Source organism: Nerophis ophidion, linkage group LG01 (assembly GCF_033978795.1).
Source record: "Nerophis ophidion isolate RoL-2023_Sa linkage group LG01, RoL_Noph_v1.0, whole genome shotgun sequence".
Lineage (NCBI taxonomy): Eukaryota > Metazoa > Chordata > Actinopteri > Syngnathiformes > Syngnathidae > Nerophis > Nerophis ophidion.
The window spans coordinates 34,006,468-34,027,840 of record NC_084611.1 but is presented as its reverse complement, the minus strand read 5'-3'; the positions used below and the strand labels follow the sequence as shown (position 1 = coordinate 34,027,840).

Sequence of the window (21,373 nt, the reverse complement as noted above, 5' to 3'; positions counted from 1 at the left end):
AGTACCGTGAGAGCCATATAATATATTTTAACACTGAATAAAACTAAATGCGTGCATTTTTTTAAGTAAGACCAACATTTTTAGGGTATGATAAGTCTTATTTTTTTAATAACATTTTTGTTCTGAAGCTAACCAATAATAAATAAAATACTTCTTACCATTGATGTGACTTCTTGAACAGGTGCGGTAGAAAACAGATGGATGGATTAAAATGCACGAGAATGTTTTATATGTTGAACGTTACTTTTAACACTGATTACCAGTGGAATTATTTATTACAAATCGTGTTAAGCAGGCCTGGGCAATTATTTTAACTCGGGGGGCCAAATTTAGAGAAAAAAATGTGTCTGAGGGCCGGTATATCTGATTTTTAGGAACACTAATACAAAAACTCACAATAATGTCTGATTGAATGCTAAAAAAGTTATAAGCGACTGTCTTAAAAAAAACAGAATGGTGTTTTACATTTCTTTACTGAACGAGACACCCAGAATGTATATGAAAATAAAGCATGTGGGATTTACAATATTAACTATGAACGGTAAAACACTGAATATTGACAACATATGAATGTCACCCCCCCCTTGATCGACATATTTTGCAATCAAGCAAAACACAACAAAAATCCAACAAACAGCAAAATATGAAAGTGAAGGGTAATAAAAAAAACACTTAAAATTGGATACATCTGATAGATCACTAAGCTTTAGAACTTTGTTGTAAAAATGTCTTTCCGCGTCTGTCCCTGACACCCGCTTTTCAGGTTGACCGCTCTGGAAACACTCTGTGGAAACGCTCTCCACCCACACTGCTTGGTGCCTTGTCTGAGCTGCCGTGACTTAGATTACCATAGTAACAAATTAGATTAGCATAGTAACTAATTATGTTACCATAGTAACTAGTACATCATGCAAAAGAGCAGATTTCAACCATTGAAATATTTTTTGTAGTTTTAGACTCACGGTTTTTAGAAAACATCATTGCACATCATAATGGCAGCTACAATTTCCATCTTGAAGATCTAAAAAAAATTATTTGGGAATGTCCGGCGGGCCTGATTGAAAAGCATAACGGGCCACATCCCCAGGGCCTTAATTTGCCCAGGTCTGGTGTTAAGCAATGTCAGCTAAGATGTTTCTGAGAGCCAAATGCAGTCATCAAAAGAGCCACATCTGGCTCTAGAGCCCTAGGTTCCCTACCCCTGACCTAGATAGATAGATAGATAGTACTTTATTTATTCCGTCAGGAGAGTTCCTTCAGGAAAATTGACATTTTCAGCACAATCCCATTCAAGATCAGACAAACATTACAGGGAGACAGAACAGGATCGCTGACGGGTCTGCCGGCTTCCAGCGCCCCTTACAAAAAAGATGAGATACAGGTAATCTGACCTAATCTGTCAAACAAGAAGAAGCTATTGTAAGGGCGTAAAATGAGATTGTAATGTGAAGTCTAATACGCTGACATTAATGCTACTTTTGCATTTTAAAAGAACACCCCTACGTCTAATCTATTTAATCTATTTGTTGGGCTTCACGGTGGCAGAGGGGTTAGTGCGTCTGCCTCACAATACGAAGTTCCAGCAGTCCTGGGTTCAAATCCAGGCTCGGGATCTTTCTGTGTGGAGTTTGCATGTGAATGCGTGGGTTCCCTCCGGGTACTCCGGCTTCCTCCCACTTCCAAAGACATGCACCTGGGGATAGATCGATTGGCAACACTAAATTGGCCCTAGTGTGTGAATGTGAGTGTGAATGTTGTCTGTCTATCTGTGTTGGCCCTGCGATAAGGTGGCGACTTGTCCAGGGTGTACCCTGCCTTCCGCCCGATTGTAGCTGAGATAGGCGCCAGCGCCCCCCGCGACCCCGAAAGGGAATAAGCGGTAGGAAATGGATGGCCACCTCTAGGTCTTTTTTTTTTTATTATTCATGATGTGTTTTCAAAGGTCACACAAACTGCACTGAAACCCAAGTAATTGTTCCTAAAAGAAATCATGTCAATTCAATTACACCCAATACTTCTGAACACAAAACACTTTTTTATAGATAAGAACGATAACTTTACATACAGAAAATATATAAAAAAGACAAGTGAAATGGATAAATGAACATTTAACATTCCTCTTGTCGTCATTGAAGACTCTTGTCGGCAAAGACGGCGATGTGGTACGGAGGAAGGTAGAGCCACAACCACAGCACCTTTGTACCCAATCAAAATCAGAATCAGAAATACTTAATTAATCCCCGAGGGGAATTTAAGATTTTCAGCACAATCCCATTCAAGATCAGAGAAACATTACAGGGAGACAGAACAGGATCGCTGACGGGTCTGCCGACTTCCGGCGGCCCTTACAAAAAAGTTGAGATACAGGTAAACAAAATGGCGGGTGAGAAAACAAAATTGGTCTAAGCCTGGGCCCCTTTGCATCAGTCCATCTTAAATGATCCCGGGCCAAGAGAAGCCGGCGGCATTTCTGGATGTTGTTGATAAATGGCTTTCGCTTTGCATAGTAGAGCTTTAACTTGCACTTACAGATGTAACGACCAACTGTATTTAGTGACAGTGGTTTTCTGAAGTGTTGCTGAGCCCATGTGGTGATATATTTTGGAGATTGATGTTATTTTTTGATACAGTGCCGTCTGAGGGATCGAATGTCACGGTCATTCAATGTGGGTTTCCGGCCATGCAACTTACGTGAAGTGATTTCTCCAGATTCTCTGAAACTTTTGATGATATTATGGACCATGGATATTGAAATCCTTAAATTTCTTGTAATTGCACTTTGAGAAACGTTGTTCTTAAACTGTTTGACCCTGAGGGTCCAGACTGAGGCCACGGGGAAAAAAACACCAAGGAATCATCAAACTTTATTCATATTGCACTTTATATTCACATGCAAAAATCTTTACATCCAAAAAATAAAGAATCCGTACACATGCATGCACTTACACACAGCCCTATTGGCAAATAAAGTATGGCATGGCAATGGGGATTGAAGAAACCTTAACCCAAATAAAAAATTAACGTCATCCAAAAAATGGTATAAAACTTATTTTGAAATATACGGAAAGATACAATATAAATTAGTAAACACAAAATAGTGAGTAATAATTGCAATTAGAGATGTCCGATAATTGCTTTCTTGCTGATATTCCGATATTGTCCAACTCTTAATTACAGATACTGATATATTTAGTCGTAAAATTACCACATATTTGTATATTGTAGCGTCCTGGAAGAGTTAATGCCGCAAGGGGTTCTGGGTATTTGTTCTGTTGTGTTTATGTTGTGTTACGGTACGGATCTTGTGTGGTGTGGGTTCACAGTGTGACACATATTTGTAACAGTGGTAAAGTTGTTTATACGGCCACCCTCCGTGTGACCTGTATGGCTGTTGACCAAGTATGCTTTGCATTCACTTGTTTGTGTGAAAAGCCGTAGATATTATGTGATTGAACCAGCATGCAAAGACAGTGCCTTTAAGGTTTATTGGTGCTCTGTACTTCTCCCTACGTCCGTGTACACAGTGGTGTTTTAAAAAAGTCATAAATTTTACTTTTTTTTTTAAACCGATACCGATAAATTTTGAAACCAATACCGATAATTTCCGATATTACATTTTAAAGCGTTTATCGGCCGATAATATCAGCATTAAAAAAAAAAATGTTTATGAATGTTTTTAGAGACATGGGCTGTGATGGGAGCAGAATTTCTGTTTTTGTACTGACGTTGTCTGAACAACTGAGGGTTCATATGCAGGGTTGATTGCTTACTTAGCTTTTAAAAATAATAACAACGGCCTCAGCACTTTGCTACAAGTTATTTCTTGAATTTAATAGTGTTTCTAACATTCTTTATCAAATTGCTGGCACTTGCAACTTGATTTGTCCCTGTGGTGGATTATTTTGTAATTGTGCTCAATAACAAGAAGCACAGAAATTGGGTCACCGACACGTAGGATTCATTGTCCTGGGCACTCAGTTTTGCGGAATCATACACGAGTACAGCAGACTCGTTTTTTGTGCACAGTCTTTGGCCGAATGATTACCGTTCAACTGCTGTTGAAACAATTTGCTCTAAAGACAAATTAAAGTAAAAGATGGGGGTATAAATCCCGGGGTACCACTCTACTGCATTGACCCGAATATATGGCCTTGTCCACACTGCACGTCAATTCAGATTTTTTTATGACCTGTATCTGATTAAGTAATGTCCGTTTGAACGGGGCAATTCCGAATTTTTCATATCCACCATCAACTGCTGCCTTTAACAGAGCAACAAGTGATCAGACAAACCCTCTCAGCTGTGTCATCTACGGCACCCTTCATTGATCTCGAAGCTGGTCCTGGCACACCCCGCTTTGCTGCAGGTCCGCAGGTCACGCCCCCCCCACACACAGTTATTTCACCTTTTTATTATTAAGTACGTAACTCCACATGTTCATTCAAAGTCAATCCATCAATCAATCAAAGTTTATTTATATAGCCCTAAATCACGAGTGTCTCAAAGGGCTGCACATGGCTCAACGACATCCTCGGCTCAGATCCCACAGCCTTCATAGTTTTGATGCCTTCAGTGACAATCTACAATGTAAATTGTCGTGAAAATAAAGAAAACGCATTGAATGAGGTGTGTCCAAACTTTTGGCCTGTACTGTATATGCGATGCATCCTCAGGTCGCATTGTCCGACCAGAACGTCACCAAAAGTTTCATAATTATCTGCCAAATTAGATGGTTACAAAATAAATGGTTGACATCGGGGAGGATAACAGATAAAAATAATATGTTTTAGGAACTCACGTAAAGGTTACCTCACACCTGCGACTGCTTGCTCACAGACACGCTCTTCAAGCACACATCGAAGCAAAATATCTAGTAAAACTGCCTGAGTCAAAATATATGCAACTCTTAACTAGGGATGATGTTTGATAAGAAATTATCGAGTTTGAGCCCTTTATCGAATCCTCTTATCGAACCGATTCCTTATCAATTCTCTTATCGAATCCATATAGGTTTTTGTATATGAAAAAAAACACAATATTTGGTTTAACAAAAGCTCAATTTCATTTTGTAAATAAAAAAAATTATAAAAATGTTTACTGTTACCCCCCTAAAAAAATATATATGACTGTTGTTACCCAAAGTGGGATTTTTCAGAAAAACAAATATTTACATTAACACAAAAACAACCTGTCTCTGTGATCACTATAGGTGTATAGATAATGATATAGTGTTAAATAAAGTCAGTCCCTTGGGCACAAAACTGTAAATAATACAGCTCTCCAAAAAGTGCACTTCTGCTGCTATTGGAACATACTAACTACACACACTATGACACTAAGAACACCACAGTCCCCAATCAACAATTATTCCCCCCTTGCATGATATTGAAGCCTGGCAATAATTGCATATTGCCTGTCCTGCCCTTACTATACGTGTTGAGGTTATACAGCTTGGCAAACAGCTAACAAACAATCCAAAGCAGATTAATCTATTCAGGCTCTTTATTGTTGTTGATCTTGCTTTGTCTTTTCCTATCTTTACTTTTGTCTTGCACTGGGCTGTTAATTTTTAATTTTTTTCAAAGTGAAATACACACAATGACAAATGTATAAGCTATGTGATTCAATTAACATACTGAAATGTAATACACAATATGTAAATATTAGCTTCACACAAATATACAGTAAAATCATCTAACAAATACTTCTGAGTGTTGAAACTATTTCGATGGTGGAAATATACGACTGGCAGCCATTTTAAGTCCTCAAAACATCCATTGAAACAGTGCACAAAAATCGTTTTTCAATAAACATCTTAGTATCAAACTTAACCACTTTCCACCTTAATATTGAGTTACATAAACAAGTTAAACAGTTTCCTTACATACTTATCTTTTCCAAGGCTTGTAAGAGCTAACACAACTTGTCTACTTCTCAATTGTCTTAACCCGGAAGTACCCAAACTAATGACGCGTAGTATTTTCATATCGCCACAAGGTGTCAGTAAGAGTCTTAGATCAAATGGGCATAACATTGCAGGTCCCACAGGGCTTTTCCTGTACGTGGGAAGGGATTCGTTTCCAGGGATTCGAATAAAGAACCAACGCTTTTTATTTACTATAATGGCCTCGATAACGGGAACCGGTTCTCAAAAAGGGATTCGATTCCATGGAATCGGTTCTTTTCTTATCGAACAACCGGGAGAACCAATTTGGAACATCATCCCTACTCTTAATTATATCAATAATTTGGTTCAGATAGTGTTGACTCTGATTGCCCAAAATCCTTGAAATAGATAGATAGTACTTTATTGATTCCTTCAGGAGAGTTCTCTCAGGAAAATTAAAACTGAAATTGACATAAATGCGCCAGTACTGGGATCAACTAGTGCTGAAGCCATGTTTACTTCCAGAAACATTGCGGTTCGTATGGCGTCATGTCGGCGGCATGGGGGTCCGACTGCATTCACATTAGAAATAATATTTTGTTTTGTAACGTGAACGGCCACTAAAAAGATCATCCATCCATCTTCCTCTGTTTATCCGAGGTGGGGTCGCGGGGGCAGCAGCGTAAGTAGGGAAGCCCAGACTTTCCTCTCCCCATATTTATATTTATAATATACAACGTTTTTTAAATGTTCTCAGATGTGATCTTCTAATACCCTAAACATTTCGAGTACACACTTTGATACGGTTCCTCTTTTCTCCAATCAAAGGGAAATCTGTCTTGCAACATGAAAGGCAGATGAGGTTAGCAAGAACCAACAACAGTGAGACAGTGCAAGTAAGAAGACAGGAAGTCCTGTGAGCTGTAGATGAATAGCAGTCGGGTAAATGGGAAGGGATGTCGCCACAGGCTGTATACTCCTCTCGGTGGGCGGGGGGTGTTGATATACAGCAACAGGTTGAAAGGAGCATGTGCATCATGGCCTTGAGACAGAAGGCTTGGTCGCGTTCTCTGCCTTTTATTTGATTGTTGGTGGCAAACGGATCTTGCGAAGTGCCTTCAAGTTTGGTGCGGGAGATGAGCTGAATGTCTGCGGGTGTTTGCAGGTATTTCAGGCCTCAGATGTAGATAATGCTGGATAATTGATTTATTGGTTCTGAGAACTCCGAACACTTGTTACTCAAGTCAATGTCATCCTTTGAAATGATGACAAAGCCGCCATTTTATCATGTAACATGGCTTTCCCAAAGAAAAACAAACGTTTCAATTCGAAATATTGTATAAAAACAATACAATATAATACACTACGAACTTTAGTAATTTTATGAAGTAATATTAATGTACAGCATTTACCTTGGAGATTGGACTTGGTATGGTATCGGACTCTAGCTCATACTTGCCAACCCTCCCAAATTTTCCGGGAGACTCCCGAATTTCAGTGCCTCTCCCGAAAATCTCTCTGTACAACTATTGTCCCAAATTTCTCCCGATTTCCAGCTGGACCTGAGTAAGGACAGCCTGTCGTCACGTCCACTTTTCCTCCATATAAACAGCGTGCCGACCCAGTCGCGTTATAACATTCTACGGCTTTTGGAGAGTGCACCACTGCACACACAACAAGAAGGAGACTATTTTATATGTCTCCGTTATCCATTGGTTTATCTATAACCCATAAAGTAAGCAGGCACGAAGCTATTTCTCAGCATGTGTTTATTCCAGCCGGCACGTTAAAACACTGACACAACATCCGGAATCTCATCATGCTTTGCTTCAAAACTACAGCAAGTAGTAATGTCCAAAAAAAGATAGTGACAGAGAATAGAATGAGGATGGACAATTCAACCAGAAACTCACTCCTTTCCTGCAAATTCAATTTCACAGATTCTGCCCATACCTACGCTCCTTCAAAGGCTGTGCTACTGGCTGCAAAACATTGCACTTTCAAATACAACAATGAGTGTTATGGGGCGTGTTATGTGTGTGTATATGTGTAAATAAATGAACACTGAAATTCAAGTATATATATATATATATATACATATATATATATATATATATATATATATATATATATATATATATATATATATATATATATACATATATAGCCCTGCCCACCGTAATCCTCCCCCTCAATCTCCCGAATTCGGAGGTCTCAAGGTTGGCAAGTATGCTCTAGGTGCTTCTCTGTCAAACATACCATCAGCATCTTTTCCGTATTTTTATGGCTACATGTCCGCCGTTTAGATAGTATTCTGACTAGTGTTGTCCCGATACCAATATTTTGGTACTACTACCAAAATGTAATTATTTAGATACTTTTCTGTACTTGTTTAAATAAAGGGGACCACAAAAATTGCATTATTGGCTTTATTCTAACAAAAAATCTTAGGTTACATTAAACATATGTATATTATTGCAAATTTGTCCCTGAGTAAAATAGCGAACATACAAGACAACTTGTCTTTTAGTAGTAAGCAAACAAAGGCTCCTAATTTAGTCTGCGGACTTATGCAGTAACATATTGTGTCATTTATCATTCTGTCAAAATTATTAAGTTAAAGTACCAATGATTGTCACACACACACTAGGTGTGGTGAAATTTGTCCTCTGCATTTGACCCATCCTCTTGTTCACCCCCTGGGAGGTGAGGGGGCTAGCGGGCAGCAGTGGTGCCGCGCCCGGGAATCATTTTTGGTGATTCAACCCCCAATTCCAACCCTTGATGCTGAGTGCCAAGCAGGGAGGTAATGGGTCCCATTTTTATAGTCTTTGGTATGACTCGGGCGGGGTTTGAACTCATAGCCTACCGATTTCAGGGCGGACTCTCTAACCACTAGGCCACTGAGTAGGTAGTAAGTGGAATTAACATAAATTATTAATCAAATTGTTCATTTACTGTTTATATCTAGTTATTTTCTGTTTTAACATGTTCTATCTACACTTCTGTTAAGGTATAATAATCACCTATTCTTCTGTTGTTGGATACTTTACCACACATTTGGGTATCAAGCCGATACCAAGTCGTTACAGGATCATACATTGGTCATATTCAAAGTCTTCATGTGTCTAGGGACGTATTTCCTCAGTTTATAAACATAATATACATGGAAACGGGGTTTGTCCAATGAGTTTGACACCCCTGCTCCAGGCAGAATCTGTACTAGATGTTCAAGTTCCACATGCTAGCCTTTCCACTACAAAATCCCCCTGCTGACTGTGTAAGCGCTGGTTCTTTACACCACGACACCACAGGACAACCCTTTCTATAAAAAAGAATAATCAAATATTGAGAACACTTTTCCTTTTCTGTCATTTTTTTTTAGGATCCGGTGTGTGTTTTTTTTGGACTTCATTATTCCACCTGTGTGCCCATAGGTGGTGCAGGGTCCTGCAGTCTGATTGATGACAGTCCTAAGCTTACGCTGTGTCACACGCCCCTTAACAGTGTGTATTGTTTCTTTTGCTTAGTTTCAAAGTCATTATACTCTCAAGGCTTGTAAAAAAAAACAAACGCATGTGGAGTTGTTGGTTTTTTTTTGTCCATTTCCTCATTACCAATAAAAAAGTGAGGCCTTGAATTTGATTTATCGCATCTCAGCTGGTGGAGATGTCGCGTGTACTTGGGAGAGGACACCTGAGTTTGTGTTTCTCCGTCTTTGATCACCTTCTCTGCAATCTGTCATCATTCTCTTGCATCCTTTGACTCTTATTTGTTTACGCCTCTTTTCTCATTGTGCTTGACCTTTTGCTTTGTCTCCATCTGTCGCTGCTTATTATGCACACACACACACTCACCGGTGTGGCTTTACCTCCTTTTTTCACCGCCTTTCCGATCGGAGATGTGCTTTGATACGCAACATCTGTCCCCTTTTGTGGTAATTATTTTCTCTTCCAATTTGTATCATGTCTTCATGACTCTTCCTTCTGTTCTTCTCACACTCGTTTAAGGCAGAGTTTCATTTTTCTGCCGGTTTGTTTTTAGATGAAGGATTTTGGCCCTCATTAAGCCATCCCACATAAACCTACATTACGGGAGTGTCGCAATTCCCCCGGTGTAGTATTTGGCTGCAGTCAAACCTCTCACTCGTCTTGATTAGATAAATGAATCCACGGGAAGTCTCGCCACGCGTTCACCCACCCGTCAGACTCGCTGAAGTGTGCGATAGTCGAGAGCTGCTTTGGTCTTTGTCCTTCTTCTAAGTAATGTACATGGACATAAATAGATTGTTATAAAGTACTAAACCCAAGACCAGTGAAGTTGGCACATTGTGTGTGGTAAATAAAAACAGAATACAATGTTTTGCAAATCCTTTTCAACTTATATGCAATTGAATAGACTTCCAAGACAAGACATTTAAAGTTCGAACTGAGAAACAACATTTTTTTTTTTTGCAAATAATTATTAACTTAGAATTTAATGGCAGCAACACGTTGCAAAAAAGTTGGCACACGGGCATTTTTACCACTGTGTTACATGGCCTTTCCTTTTAACAACACTCAGTAAACGTTTGGGAACTGAGGAAACTAATTGTTGAAGCTTTTCAGGTGGAATTCTTTCCCATTCTTGCTTGATGTACAGCTTAATTATAAATAAATAAATGGGTTGTACTTGTATAGCGCTTTTCTACCTTCAAGGTACTCAAAGCGCTTTGACACTACTTCCACATTTACCCATTCACACACACATTCACACACTGATGGAGGGAGCTGCCATGCAAGGCGCCAACCAGCAACCATCAGGAGCAAGGGTGAAGTGTCTTGCTCAGGACACAACGGACGTGACGAGGTTGGTTCTAGGTGGGATTTGAACCAGTGACCCTCGGGTTGCGGACGGCCACTCTCCCACTGCGCCACGCCGTCCCTAAGTTGTTCAACAGTCTGGGGTCTCCGTTGTGGTATTTTAGGCTTCATAATGTGACACACATTATCAATGAGGGACAGGTCTGGACTGCAGGCGGGCCAGTCTAGTACCCACACTCTTTTACTATGAAGCCACGCTGTTGTAACACATGGCTTGGCACTGTTTTGCTGAAATCAGCAAGGGCATCCATGATAAGGTTGCTTAAATGTCAACATATGTTGCTCCAAAAACTGTATGTACCCTTCAGCATTAATGGTGCCTTCACAGATGTATAATACACCCATGCCTTGGGCACTAATATACCCCCATACCATCAGAGATGCTGGCTTTTTAACTTTGCGCCTATAACAATCAGGATGGTTCTTTTCCTCTTTTGTCCGGAGGACACAAAGTCCACAGTTCCCAAAAACAAAATGAAATGTGGACTCGTCAGACCACAAAACACTTTTCCACTTTGCATTAGTCCATCTTAGATGAGTTCAGGACCAGCGAAGCCAATGGCGTTTCTGGGTGTTGTTGATAAATGGCTTTCGCTTTGCATAGTAGAGTTTTAACTTGCATTTACAGATGTAGCGACAAACTGTAGTGGTTTTCCGAAGTGTTCCTGAGCCCATGTGGTGATATCCTTTACACACTGATGTTGCTTTTTGATGCAGTACCGCCTGAGGGATCCAAGGTCACAGGCATTCAATGCTACGTGCAGTGATTTCTCCAGATTGTCTGGAACTTTTGATGATACTACGGACCGTAGATGTTGAAATCCCTAAATTCCTTGCAATAGCTGTTTGAGAAATGTTCTTAAACGGTTTGACAATTTGCTCACGCATTTGTTCACAAAGTGGTGACCCTCGCCCCGTCCTTGTTTGCAAATGACATGGGAGCTGCTTTTATACCCAATCATGGCACCCACCTGTTCCCAATTGGCCCGTTCACCTGTGGGATGTTCCAAATAAGTGTTTCCATCCATCCATTTTCTACCGCTTGTCCCTTTCGGGGTCGCGGGGGGGTCGCTAGAGCCTATCTCAGCTACGTTTCTGGTGGAAGGCAGTGTACACCCTGGACAAGTCGCTACCTCATCACAGAAATAAGTGTTTGGTGAGCATAAGCTAATATTTACACAAAATAACAAACAGATGCAGCAAAATCTCCAGGACAAGTTCAGGATCTCTAGAAATGACCTAAAATGACTGCTTCAAAACTTCACCTGCGTCTTTTCCAAGTCTATTTTTTTTTTGTGTGTGACATTTTTGTTGACTTTACCCATGATAGACATGCTTATTAAATTCCATGTTGCTAATAAAAGCTGGCTTCAGGTGCTGAATTAAATTGGGGAAAAAAACTATCTAATTTGGAAAGGTTACACCTGCAACATGTTTTGACCTTGGAACCCATCCCAAATGCTTGCTCAGAAAAACTTGATTGCAAACACCAAAAGTTGGTTCTCTGAGTCAGGATGTTTGATTTATCTAAAATAAATTGTGTCGTCTTATTGGATAAACGTATTTAAGGATAACAACTGAAACTCGTCTGAATAGAAGAAGGTGAACATATGGTATTTGATTTAATGATCTTAACTGTGCAAGTAGCAAATTAAAAGGACAGCACGCCACCGCATACTAAAATTAAAGCCCTTATTTCCATTTGTCCTTTACAAAGTGCCATGCAAAAAGGTCACTTCACGAAAAAAAAAACAAAAAAAAAACGGTAGCCCGCTGGTAACGCGCGTCACACAGCACCGACTTCATCTGGCGGTCTGTTGTGGAACGTGCCGTGTCACGAGTGGTCACGTGACTCGAGCTGAGAGGTGCTGGAACCGAGGAGCCCGCGTTAGGAAATGTGCGTGGGTGTCGACACAAGTTGAACCAGAGGCGGTGGTGTGCGTGCTGCGGGGAAGAGCGCACCCTGTTAGTCTGCGGACTTTATTGAAGGAGCTGCAAAGCTTGGATAGTGGAGGAACGATTATTGTGCATAACTAACGTGTGCTGGCGCTTCGGGGGAGTGTGGTTGTTTGACTTGTGTTGGGGAAAATAAATATTTAAGTGGCCTTTATGCTGTTTGCTCTTTTTGCAAAAGCATGGTGGCTTCAAATTGTGCCTCAGACTGCTACAGAAGACATGCCGGGATACGTATAATTCAAGTTAAGTTCAAGTACCACTGATAGTCGCACACACACACTAGGTGTGGTGAAATTACCCTGTGCATTTGACCCATCCCCTTGTTCCACACCCCTGGGAGGAGAGGGGAGTAGTGAGCAGCAGCTTAAAAAACATAACGGAATTTTACATTTTTCTATGAAGAATAAAACACTGAATATTGACATTATGAACGTCACACCCCATTTCGATCGACACATTTTATAATCAAGTGAAACGTAACAAAAATGCAACAACCAGTGAAACATGAACGCGAAAGGTACAAAATAAACCCACCTACAATCTGATACATCTGATATTTGCTGATTTTCCCCCAGGAATCAATCGAGTACTTTCTATTTTATTCTATTCTATTTTATACATCACCAAGCTTTAGAACTTTGTTGTGAAAATCTCCTTCCGCGTTTGTGGAAACGCTCCCCCCCCCACATTGCTTGGTGCCTCGTCTGAGCTGCTGTGACTTATATTACCATAGTAACTAATTAGATGACTATAGTAACTAACTAGATGACTATAGTAACTAATTAGATTACCATAATAACTGGTATATCATCCTTAATAATAACAATAGATTTTGTTTGTAAGCACTTTACATTGAGCAAACAACCTCAAAATGCTGCAGTGTATCAAAAAATAATAATAATAATAATAATGACAAAATAATAAAAATAAATAGAATATACAAACTATTGTGATGTTTGCTGGGCATAGCGGTGCCGGATTTGTTCTTCCGTGGATGTGTTCGGGCAAGAACACAGCGTATGGTAAGAAATACATATTTATTTATCTCGAAAACAGGCTAAGAACAAAAACACTGGTGCTAGGCAGAAAAGGCAAACAAAAGGCGCTAGCATGGGAGCTACGGAAACAAACAGAAACACTTACACTTGGCACAAAGGCACAACAAGGGAAAACAAAAACAACTAGCATGAGAGCTAGCGATAAATAAGGCGTAGCGCGAAAGCTAGCAAGTAAGAATATAGAAAGCAGTCGTCACTTGTTGCGTGCAAGCAAATTAAGATCCGAGAGTGAATGAACAGAAAGGGCTGGCTTAAATAAGGCAGTAATCAGCAAAAACAGGTGCGTCAAAAGCAAGGGGCAGGTGAAAACTAATGAGCAACCATGGTGACAGAACAAACACAGGAAATAAGGAAGTCAAACAACAGAATGTGATATAAAAAGGAACAAAGCTACAATATGGTATGATCCGGGCATCGGATCATAACACATATATCTATAAAAAAAGGCTTTTTTAAAAAGAAGGGTTTTTAAGCCTTTTTAAAAGCATCCACAGTCTGAAGTACCCTCAGGTGGTCAGGGAGAGCGTTCCACAGACTGGGAGCAGCGGAGCAGAAAGCCCGGTTTCCCATAGTTCGTAGTTTTGTCCTTGGAGGTTGGAGGAGGTTAGCCTGTTTAGAGTGGAGGTGTCGTGTGGAGGATTTGGGGGTGAGTAGTTCTTTGAGGTAGAGGGGGGCATATGGATGGAGGCACTGGTGGGTTAGTGTAAGTGCAGATTCCAACCATTGAAAAACGTTGTATAGTTGAAGACTTACGGTCGTTAGAAAACATGACTGCACATCATAACGACAGCTACACTTTCCATCTTAAAGATCTAAAAACAATTATTGGGGAATGTCGGGCGAGCCAGATTGAAAAGCTCAACGGGCCGCATGTGGCCCCCGGGCCTTAAATTGCCTAGGTCTGCCCTAAACCCAAGATCTTGTCAATTTCGTTGAGGCCAGTTAAATAGTTCCAATGCTTAGATTTGGAGAGCAGTGCCAAAAGAGGGAACAGAAAAAGTTAAGACAAGATAAAGAAGCAAGCAGGAGAGATAAGGGCGAGGAAAGGGGAGCGTCCGCCCTCGATGAGTGCCAGAATGTTGCGGGTTGACATTGACATTTGACATTGAATGTTTGTGTCTCAATTTTGTGTGTAACTTGAAACTCAACAATTAGCTGAGAGACGGCTCTTATCTCCAACCGAAATACAGAACCAAATAGAGATGTGTAGCCATGACAGTAAAGGAGACCCAGAGTTTGTGCAACCCCGTTTCCATATGAGTTGGGAAATTGTGTTGGATGTAAATATAAACGGATTACAATGATTTGCAAATCCTATTCAACCCATATTCAATTGAATGCACTAACAAGACAATATATTTGATGTTCAAACTCATAAACTTTATTTTTTTGTTGCAAATAATAATTAACTTAGAATTTCTTGGCTGCAACATGTGCCAAAGTAGTTGGGAAAAGGCATGTTCACCACTGTGTTACATCACCTTTTCTTTTAACAACACTCAATAAACGTTTGGGAACTGAGGAAACTAATTGTTGAAGCTTTGAAAGTGGAATTCTTTCCCATTCTTGTTTTATGTAGAGCTTCAGTCGTTCAACAGTCCGGGGTCTCCGCTGTTGTGTTTTACGCTTCATAATGCGCCACACATTTTCGATGGGAGACAGGTCTGGACTGTAGGTGGGCCAGGAAAGTACCCGCACTCTTTTTTTTTTTACAAAGCAATGATGTTGTAACAATTGCTGAATGTGGCTTGGCATTGTCTTACTGAAATAAGCAGGGACGTCCATGAAAAAGACGGCGCTTAGATGGCAGCATATGTTGTTCCAAAACCTGTATGTACCTTTCAGCATTAATGGTGCCTTCACAGATGTGTAAGTTACCCATGCTTTGGACATAATGCACCCCCATACCATCACAGATGCTGGCTTTTGAACTTTGCGTCGATACCAGTCTGGATTTGATTTAATTTTTAATTTTTATTAAGGATCCCCATTAGCTGGTTGCCACAACAACCCCCTAGTATTCCTGGGGTTCACAACTCAACACAATTACAAGTAAAAGCGTAAATTTGTAACCACGCAATACAGACAAAAAATAAATAAAAAAAAATAAAGCTTCAATAAGAAAACAGGCAAACAATTTACAGTCACAGAATAATAATTACCATATAAATATAACTACACAATATAAAACCAAACATAGAAAATCATCAACGGGCAAAGTAATTTAAAAAGTAAGATAAAAAAATATCTTACATTTTAAAAAGCTGTTTACTTTCAGTGCCGGTGAGAATTTGAGGCAGGTTGGATGGTTCGCTTCCCCTTTGGTCCGGATGACACGATGTTGAATATTTCCATAAACAATTTGAAATGTGGACTTGTCAGACCACAGAACACTTTTCCACTTTGCATCAGTCCATCTTAGATGATCTCGGGCCCAGAGAAGCCGGCGGCGTCTCTGGATGTTGTTGATAACTGGCTTTCGCTTTGCATAGTATCAATCAATCAATCAATGTTTATTTATGTAGCCCCAAATCACAAATGTCTCAAAGGACTGCACAAATCATTACGACTACAACATCCTCGGAAGAACCCACAAAAGGGCAAGGAAAACTCACACCCAGTGGGCAGGGAGAATTCACATTCAGTGGGACGCCAGTGACAATGCTGACTATGAGAAACCTTGGAGAGGACCTCAGATGTGGGCAACCCCCCCCCCCCCCTCTAGTAGAGCTTTAACTTGCACTTACAGATGTAGCGACAAACTGTATTTAGGGACAGTGGTTTTCTGAAGTGTTCCTGAGCCCATGTGGTGATATTCTTTACAGATTGATGTCGGTTTTTGATACAATTCCGTCTGAGCGATTGAAGGTCCCTAGTATAGCGTGTCACATGATCCCTAGCACAATGCCAGCTTGTCACGTTAGGCTCCTTCATTGTGTTTTTGTGTATCCTGGCATCCGTGAGCTTTTTGTCTTGTCAATCTAAATGGGTATCCGCTAGCACGAGGATTTTTCATTTTTGCCGGTGAAAGCCGCCGTCGATTTTATTCCCCCCTCAGAGAGCACACGGGCGTGTGGCGTAGCGTCGGTTGAGTGTGCGAGGGAGTGCGACAGTGAGGAGTTTCACAAGGGAGGGGGGGTGGGGGTGTGCAGTGGAGTGTGAAAGAGAACAGGTGGCTTGTGTGCCATCCAGCTTCTTTATTTGCCATACTTCTCCTCGCCGCCGCCGCAGCGTCCGGGGAGCCAGTTAGACGGCGGCGCTCTGCGACTCCGTGCGAAACCTCACGGTCCATTTGTGTGCGTGTCGCTCGGTCCTGTCTCGCTGCACAACGATCTGTGTGCGGGGTTCTTTTAGCGAGCAGGGTTCCGCTTGGTTTGGAAACAATTAGAACAAGCTGCAGGAGCCTAGAGATGTTCGTTCTCCAAATGTCAGCCAATTAACAAACGACAGCGAACACGCAACCCAAACCCCTCCCTCCCTCTGAATGTTTCTGCAACTGGCTCGTCCCGCCCGCTCTGAGACACTTATCTCAAATAGGGGGTATATTTGCTTATTTTCTGCCTTGATAAGATAATTCTCCTCACTAAGCAGATTTTATGTTCGAGACATTTACTTGTTTTAAGTGTTTTGGTCCTAAATGATCCCAGTAAGATATTGCAGCGTGTTGCTGAGAGTTTATGACCTATATTGAGTAAAACATGCTTGAAACTAGGATATCAACTGTTGCAAAGCTGTGTCATCAACACTCACAAGTAGAGATATCCGATAAATGCTTTAAAATGTGGTATCGGAAATTATCGCTTCAAAAAGTAAAATTTATGACTTTTTAAAACGCCGCTGTATGGAGTTGCACACAGACGTAGGGAGAAGTACAGAGTGCCAATAAACCTTTAAGGCACAGGTTTCATGTGCCGGCCCAATCACATAATATCTGCGTTTTTTCATGCACACAAGTGAATGCAAGGCATACTTGGTCAACAGCCATACAGGTCACACTGTGGGTGGCCGTATAAACAACTTTAACAGTGTTACAAATATGTGCCACACTGTGAACCCACACCAAACAAGAGTAACAAACACATTTCGGGAGAACATCCGCACCGTAACACAACATAAACACAACAGAACAAATACTCAGAACCCCTTGCAGCACTAACACTTCCGGGACACTACAATATACACCCCCACCCACCTCAACCCCCCCCACCCCCAAAACAAGAATGATAAACAATTTCAGGAGAACATCTGCACTGTAACACAATATAAAAACAACATAACAAATACTCAGACGGTACAATATACATATATATGAAATTTAGAAGGACTTTAATGGTTGTACTTGAAGTCCAATTTTTTGTAAAATCGGTGAAAGCCAACAAATGCTATTTTTCATGTTAGTTTAAATACATTTGAAATTAAAAATAAAAAAAATATTCTGATGTGTAAAGTTAACATATTTGTGGGAAAACCCCAGGTTCAAGACTCAAATGTAAACAAAGAAATTAAACTTAACTAAGAGTTGGGATATAAAAGTATCATAAATATGTAAAAAATATATTTATGAAATGATTGAAGGGTTGAAATTATTGTATTCCATTATTTAGTCAAATATTAGGAAGCAGGAAAAGTAACGTGTTATTTTTTTAGTGTTCAGGTTAGTTTAAATTCATTTCTAATTTAATTTAGTTAGATGAAATGATTTGTTAGTTGTATTTGATGAAAATAGAAATAAGATCAATATACAGGACATTTTGCTTCCTATGTTTACTCAGAACCCCTTGCAGCAGTAACTCTTCAGGGACACTAGAATATACATCCATCCATCCATTTATTTTCTACCGCTTATTCCCTTTGGAGTCACGGGGGGCGCTGGTGCCTATCTCAGCTACAATCGGGCGGAAGGCGGGGTACACCCTGAGGGATTTTAATGATTTTACTTGATGAAGTCCTATTTTTAGTCAGCGGTGAAAGCCAACAATTGCTATTTTTCACATTAGTTTAAATACATTAAAGATTAAAAATGTTCTGCACCTGAACGCATCGCACATTTTTGTAACCTTTTCCCATTGTCTTGTGTCCTCTCTGTCAGGCCAACAACCATGCAGGCCGGTGGTCCGGATCAGGCAGCAGCAGCCTGGCACAAAAGGAGCGAAGGGTGGCACGGGCCGGGGCGCCGCCCCCCCAGCCACCCGCAGGGGACCTCACTAGCGCGCACCCCCCTCGCTACGCGCACAGTGAGCCTCCCGCCTCTGCCAGGGACGAGACACCTCCGGCCCTTCCACGCGCAAACCCGTGGCCCGCAGTTCCATCCTTCACCTCCAGGGTGTCCTCCTCGTCCGAGTCCCTCACCCCAGGAGGCAGCACGGGGCCGCGCAGGGGCGAGCATCACCCACCCAGCCACATCCCCCGTGCGTTCGGCAGCCGGTCCTCCTCCTCCTCTTCCTCCTCCGCCTCCTCCTCGTCATCCTCCTCCCCGTTCACGGGGCGTTTAGGGCAGCCGCCCCGAGGCCCGCTGTCCCTGCACAGCTTCTCCCGCAAAAACGTCTTCCTCCAGCACTCTCTGCACACCGCCGAGCTGCAGGCGCTCACCCAGAGAGACACTTGAGGCCAGGCCCCCGTCGCCACAACACTCACCAGCCGCCACGCTGCTCTTTTTTCGGCGCCCGAACATCCGACGCTGTATATTTCGACATTTCCCTCGCATGCAAACGGCGCCATTTTAGACCGTTCCTCACGCCCACAGGAGTGTGCACAACCAATACTCTCATTGCCGGTGTTTTTGAATTGATTTGTTTCTCTGACCGTTTGCTGCTGGGAGCCACTGACTGCTGATTTGTGCTTCGCAGGAAGATTGTCACGTTGTCAAACTGCTCGTTCATCCCTGCTCACCCTCCTCCACCGAGACCGTCCTTCATCCTGTATGTATAAAGGACACAGGTGAGCGCTGAATATCTGGGCCGTTCCACCGAATACTTTTGATCACCCTCCAAATTAAATAAATACAGTCAAAAAAGGTAATAATTTTTTCAACTCTAAATCGGATGATGCACATTTTCCTATGGCGAAAAGGACTCATTTGAGTAACACACTGCAAAAAGTCAGTGTTCAAAAATAAGAAAAAAATAATAATAAAAATGAGGGGTATTTTATTTGAACTTAGCAAAATTATCTGCCAACAGAACAAGACGATTTGGCTTGTCAAGACTTTCCAAAACAATAAAAAAAAAGGTGTATTTTATTTAAACTAAGCAAAATTATCTGCCAATAAAACAAAAACATTTGGCTTGTCAAGACTTTCCAAAACAATAATAAAAAAAAAATAGGGATATTTTATTTAAACTAAGCAAAATTATCTGCCAATAGAACAAGAAAATCCAGCTTGTCAATACTTTCCAAAACAATTTGAAAAAATGAAAAAAATTAGGGGTATTTTATTTAAACTAAGCAAAATTATCTTCCAATAGAACCAGAAAATTAGGGTTGTCAAGACTTTCCAAAACAATAAAAAAAAAAAAAAAAGAGGGGTATTTTATTTGAACTAAGCAAAATTATCTGCCATCAGAACAAGAAAATTCGGCTTGTCAAGACTTTCCAAAACAAGTAAAATTAGCTAACCTCAATGAACCCAAAAATACCTTAAAAATAAGTATATTCTCACTAATAACAAGTGCACTTTTCTTGGTAAAATTTTTTTTTTGACCTTTTTGCTCAATATGTTAAAAAAAAATTCTTAAATTAAGTAAATGATAGTGCCATTATGTTGAAATGAATACAGTAAAAAATGTAATAATTTTTTCAACACTAAATCGGATGATACACATTTTCCTATGGCGTAAAGGACTCATTTGAGTAACATACTGCAAAAAGTCAGTGTTCAAAAACAATAAAAATAAATAAAAATGAGGGGTATTTGATTTGAACTAAGCTAAATTATTTGCCAATAGAACAAGAACATTCGGCTTGTCAAGACTTTCCAAAACAAGAAAAAATAAATAAAAATTAGGGATATTTTATTTAAACTAAGCAAAATTATTTGCCAATAGAACAAGAAAATTTGGCTTGTCAAGACTTTCCAAAACAATTAAAATTAGCTAACCTCAATGAACCCCAAAATACCTTAAAATAAGTATATTCTCACTAATAACAAGTGCACCTTTCTCGGTAGAAAAAAAAATGAGACCTTTGTGCTCTATATGTCGAAAAATATTCTTAGATTAAGTAAATGCCAATGCCATTATCTTGACATAATGATATGCGCTTGGCATCATGATTTTTTTTCATGCTTGAAGTAAGAAATGATTACTTTAAAAAAGTAGTTTAATACTTGTGGGTGTTGATGACACAACTTTGCAACAGTTGATATTCTAGTTTCAAGCATGTTTTACTCAATACAGGTCATAAAATCTCAGCAACACACTGTACTATCTTACTGAGATAATTTAGGACCAAAATCCTTAAAACATGTAAACCACTCCAGCATAAAATCTGCTTAGTGAGAAGAATTATCTTATCAAACAGAAAATAAGCAAATATCACCCTTATTTGAGATATTTAATCTTACTTAGATTTCAGTTTTTGCAGTGCAGGTGTGACACTTAAGTATTGAGTTA

The 21,373-nt window shown here is 40.4% G+C and overlaps 1 protein-coding gene across 7 annotated transcripts in view; it reads left to right on the top strand.

Moving 5' to 3' along the window:
• Positions 1 to 20,369, top strand: part of ccser1 (coiled-coil serine-rich protein 1) — a 338,436-nt gene extending 318,067 nt beyond the window's left edge. For 4 of the 7 annotated variants that reach the window (XM_061901105.1, XM_061901113.1, XM_061901121.1 and 1 more), the window contains one exon: positions 18,853 to 20,369. In XM_061901105.1, the coding sequence (XP_061757089.1) occupies positions 18,853 to 19,368 (516 nt within the window). In that variant the 3' untranslated portion in view covers positions 19,369 to 20,369. The remainder of the gene's footprint in view (positions 1 to 18,852) is intronic. The other 3 variants (XM_061901130.1, XM_061901138.1, XM_061901145.1) reach the window with 3 other exon arrangements.
• The last annotated feature ends 1,004 nt before the right edge of the window (positions 20,370 to 21,373 follow it).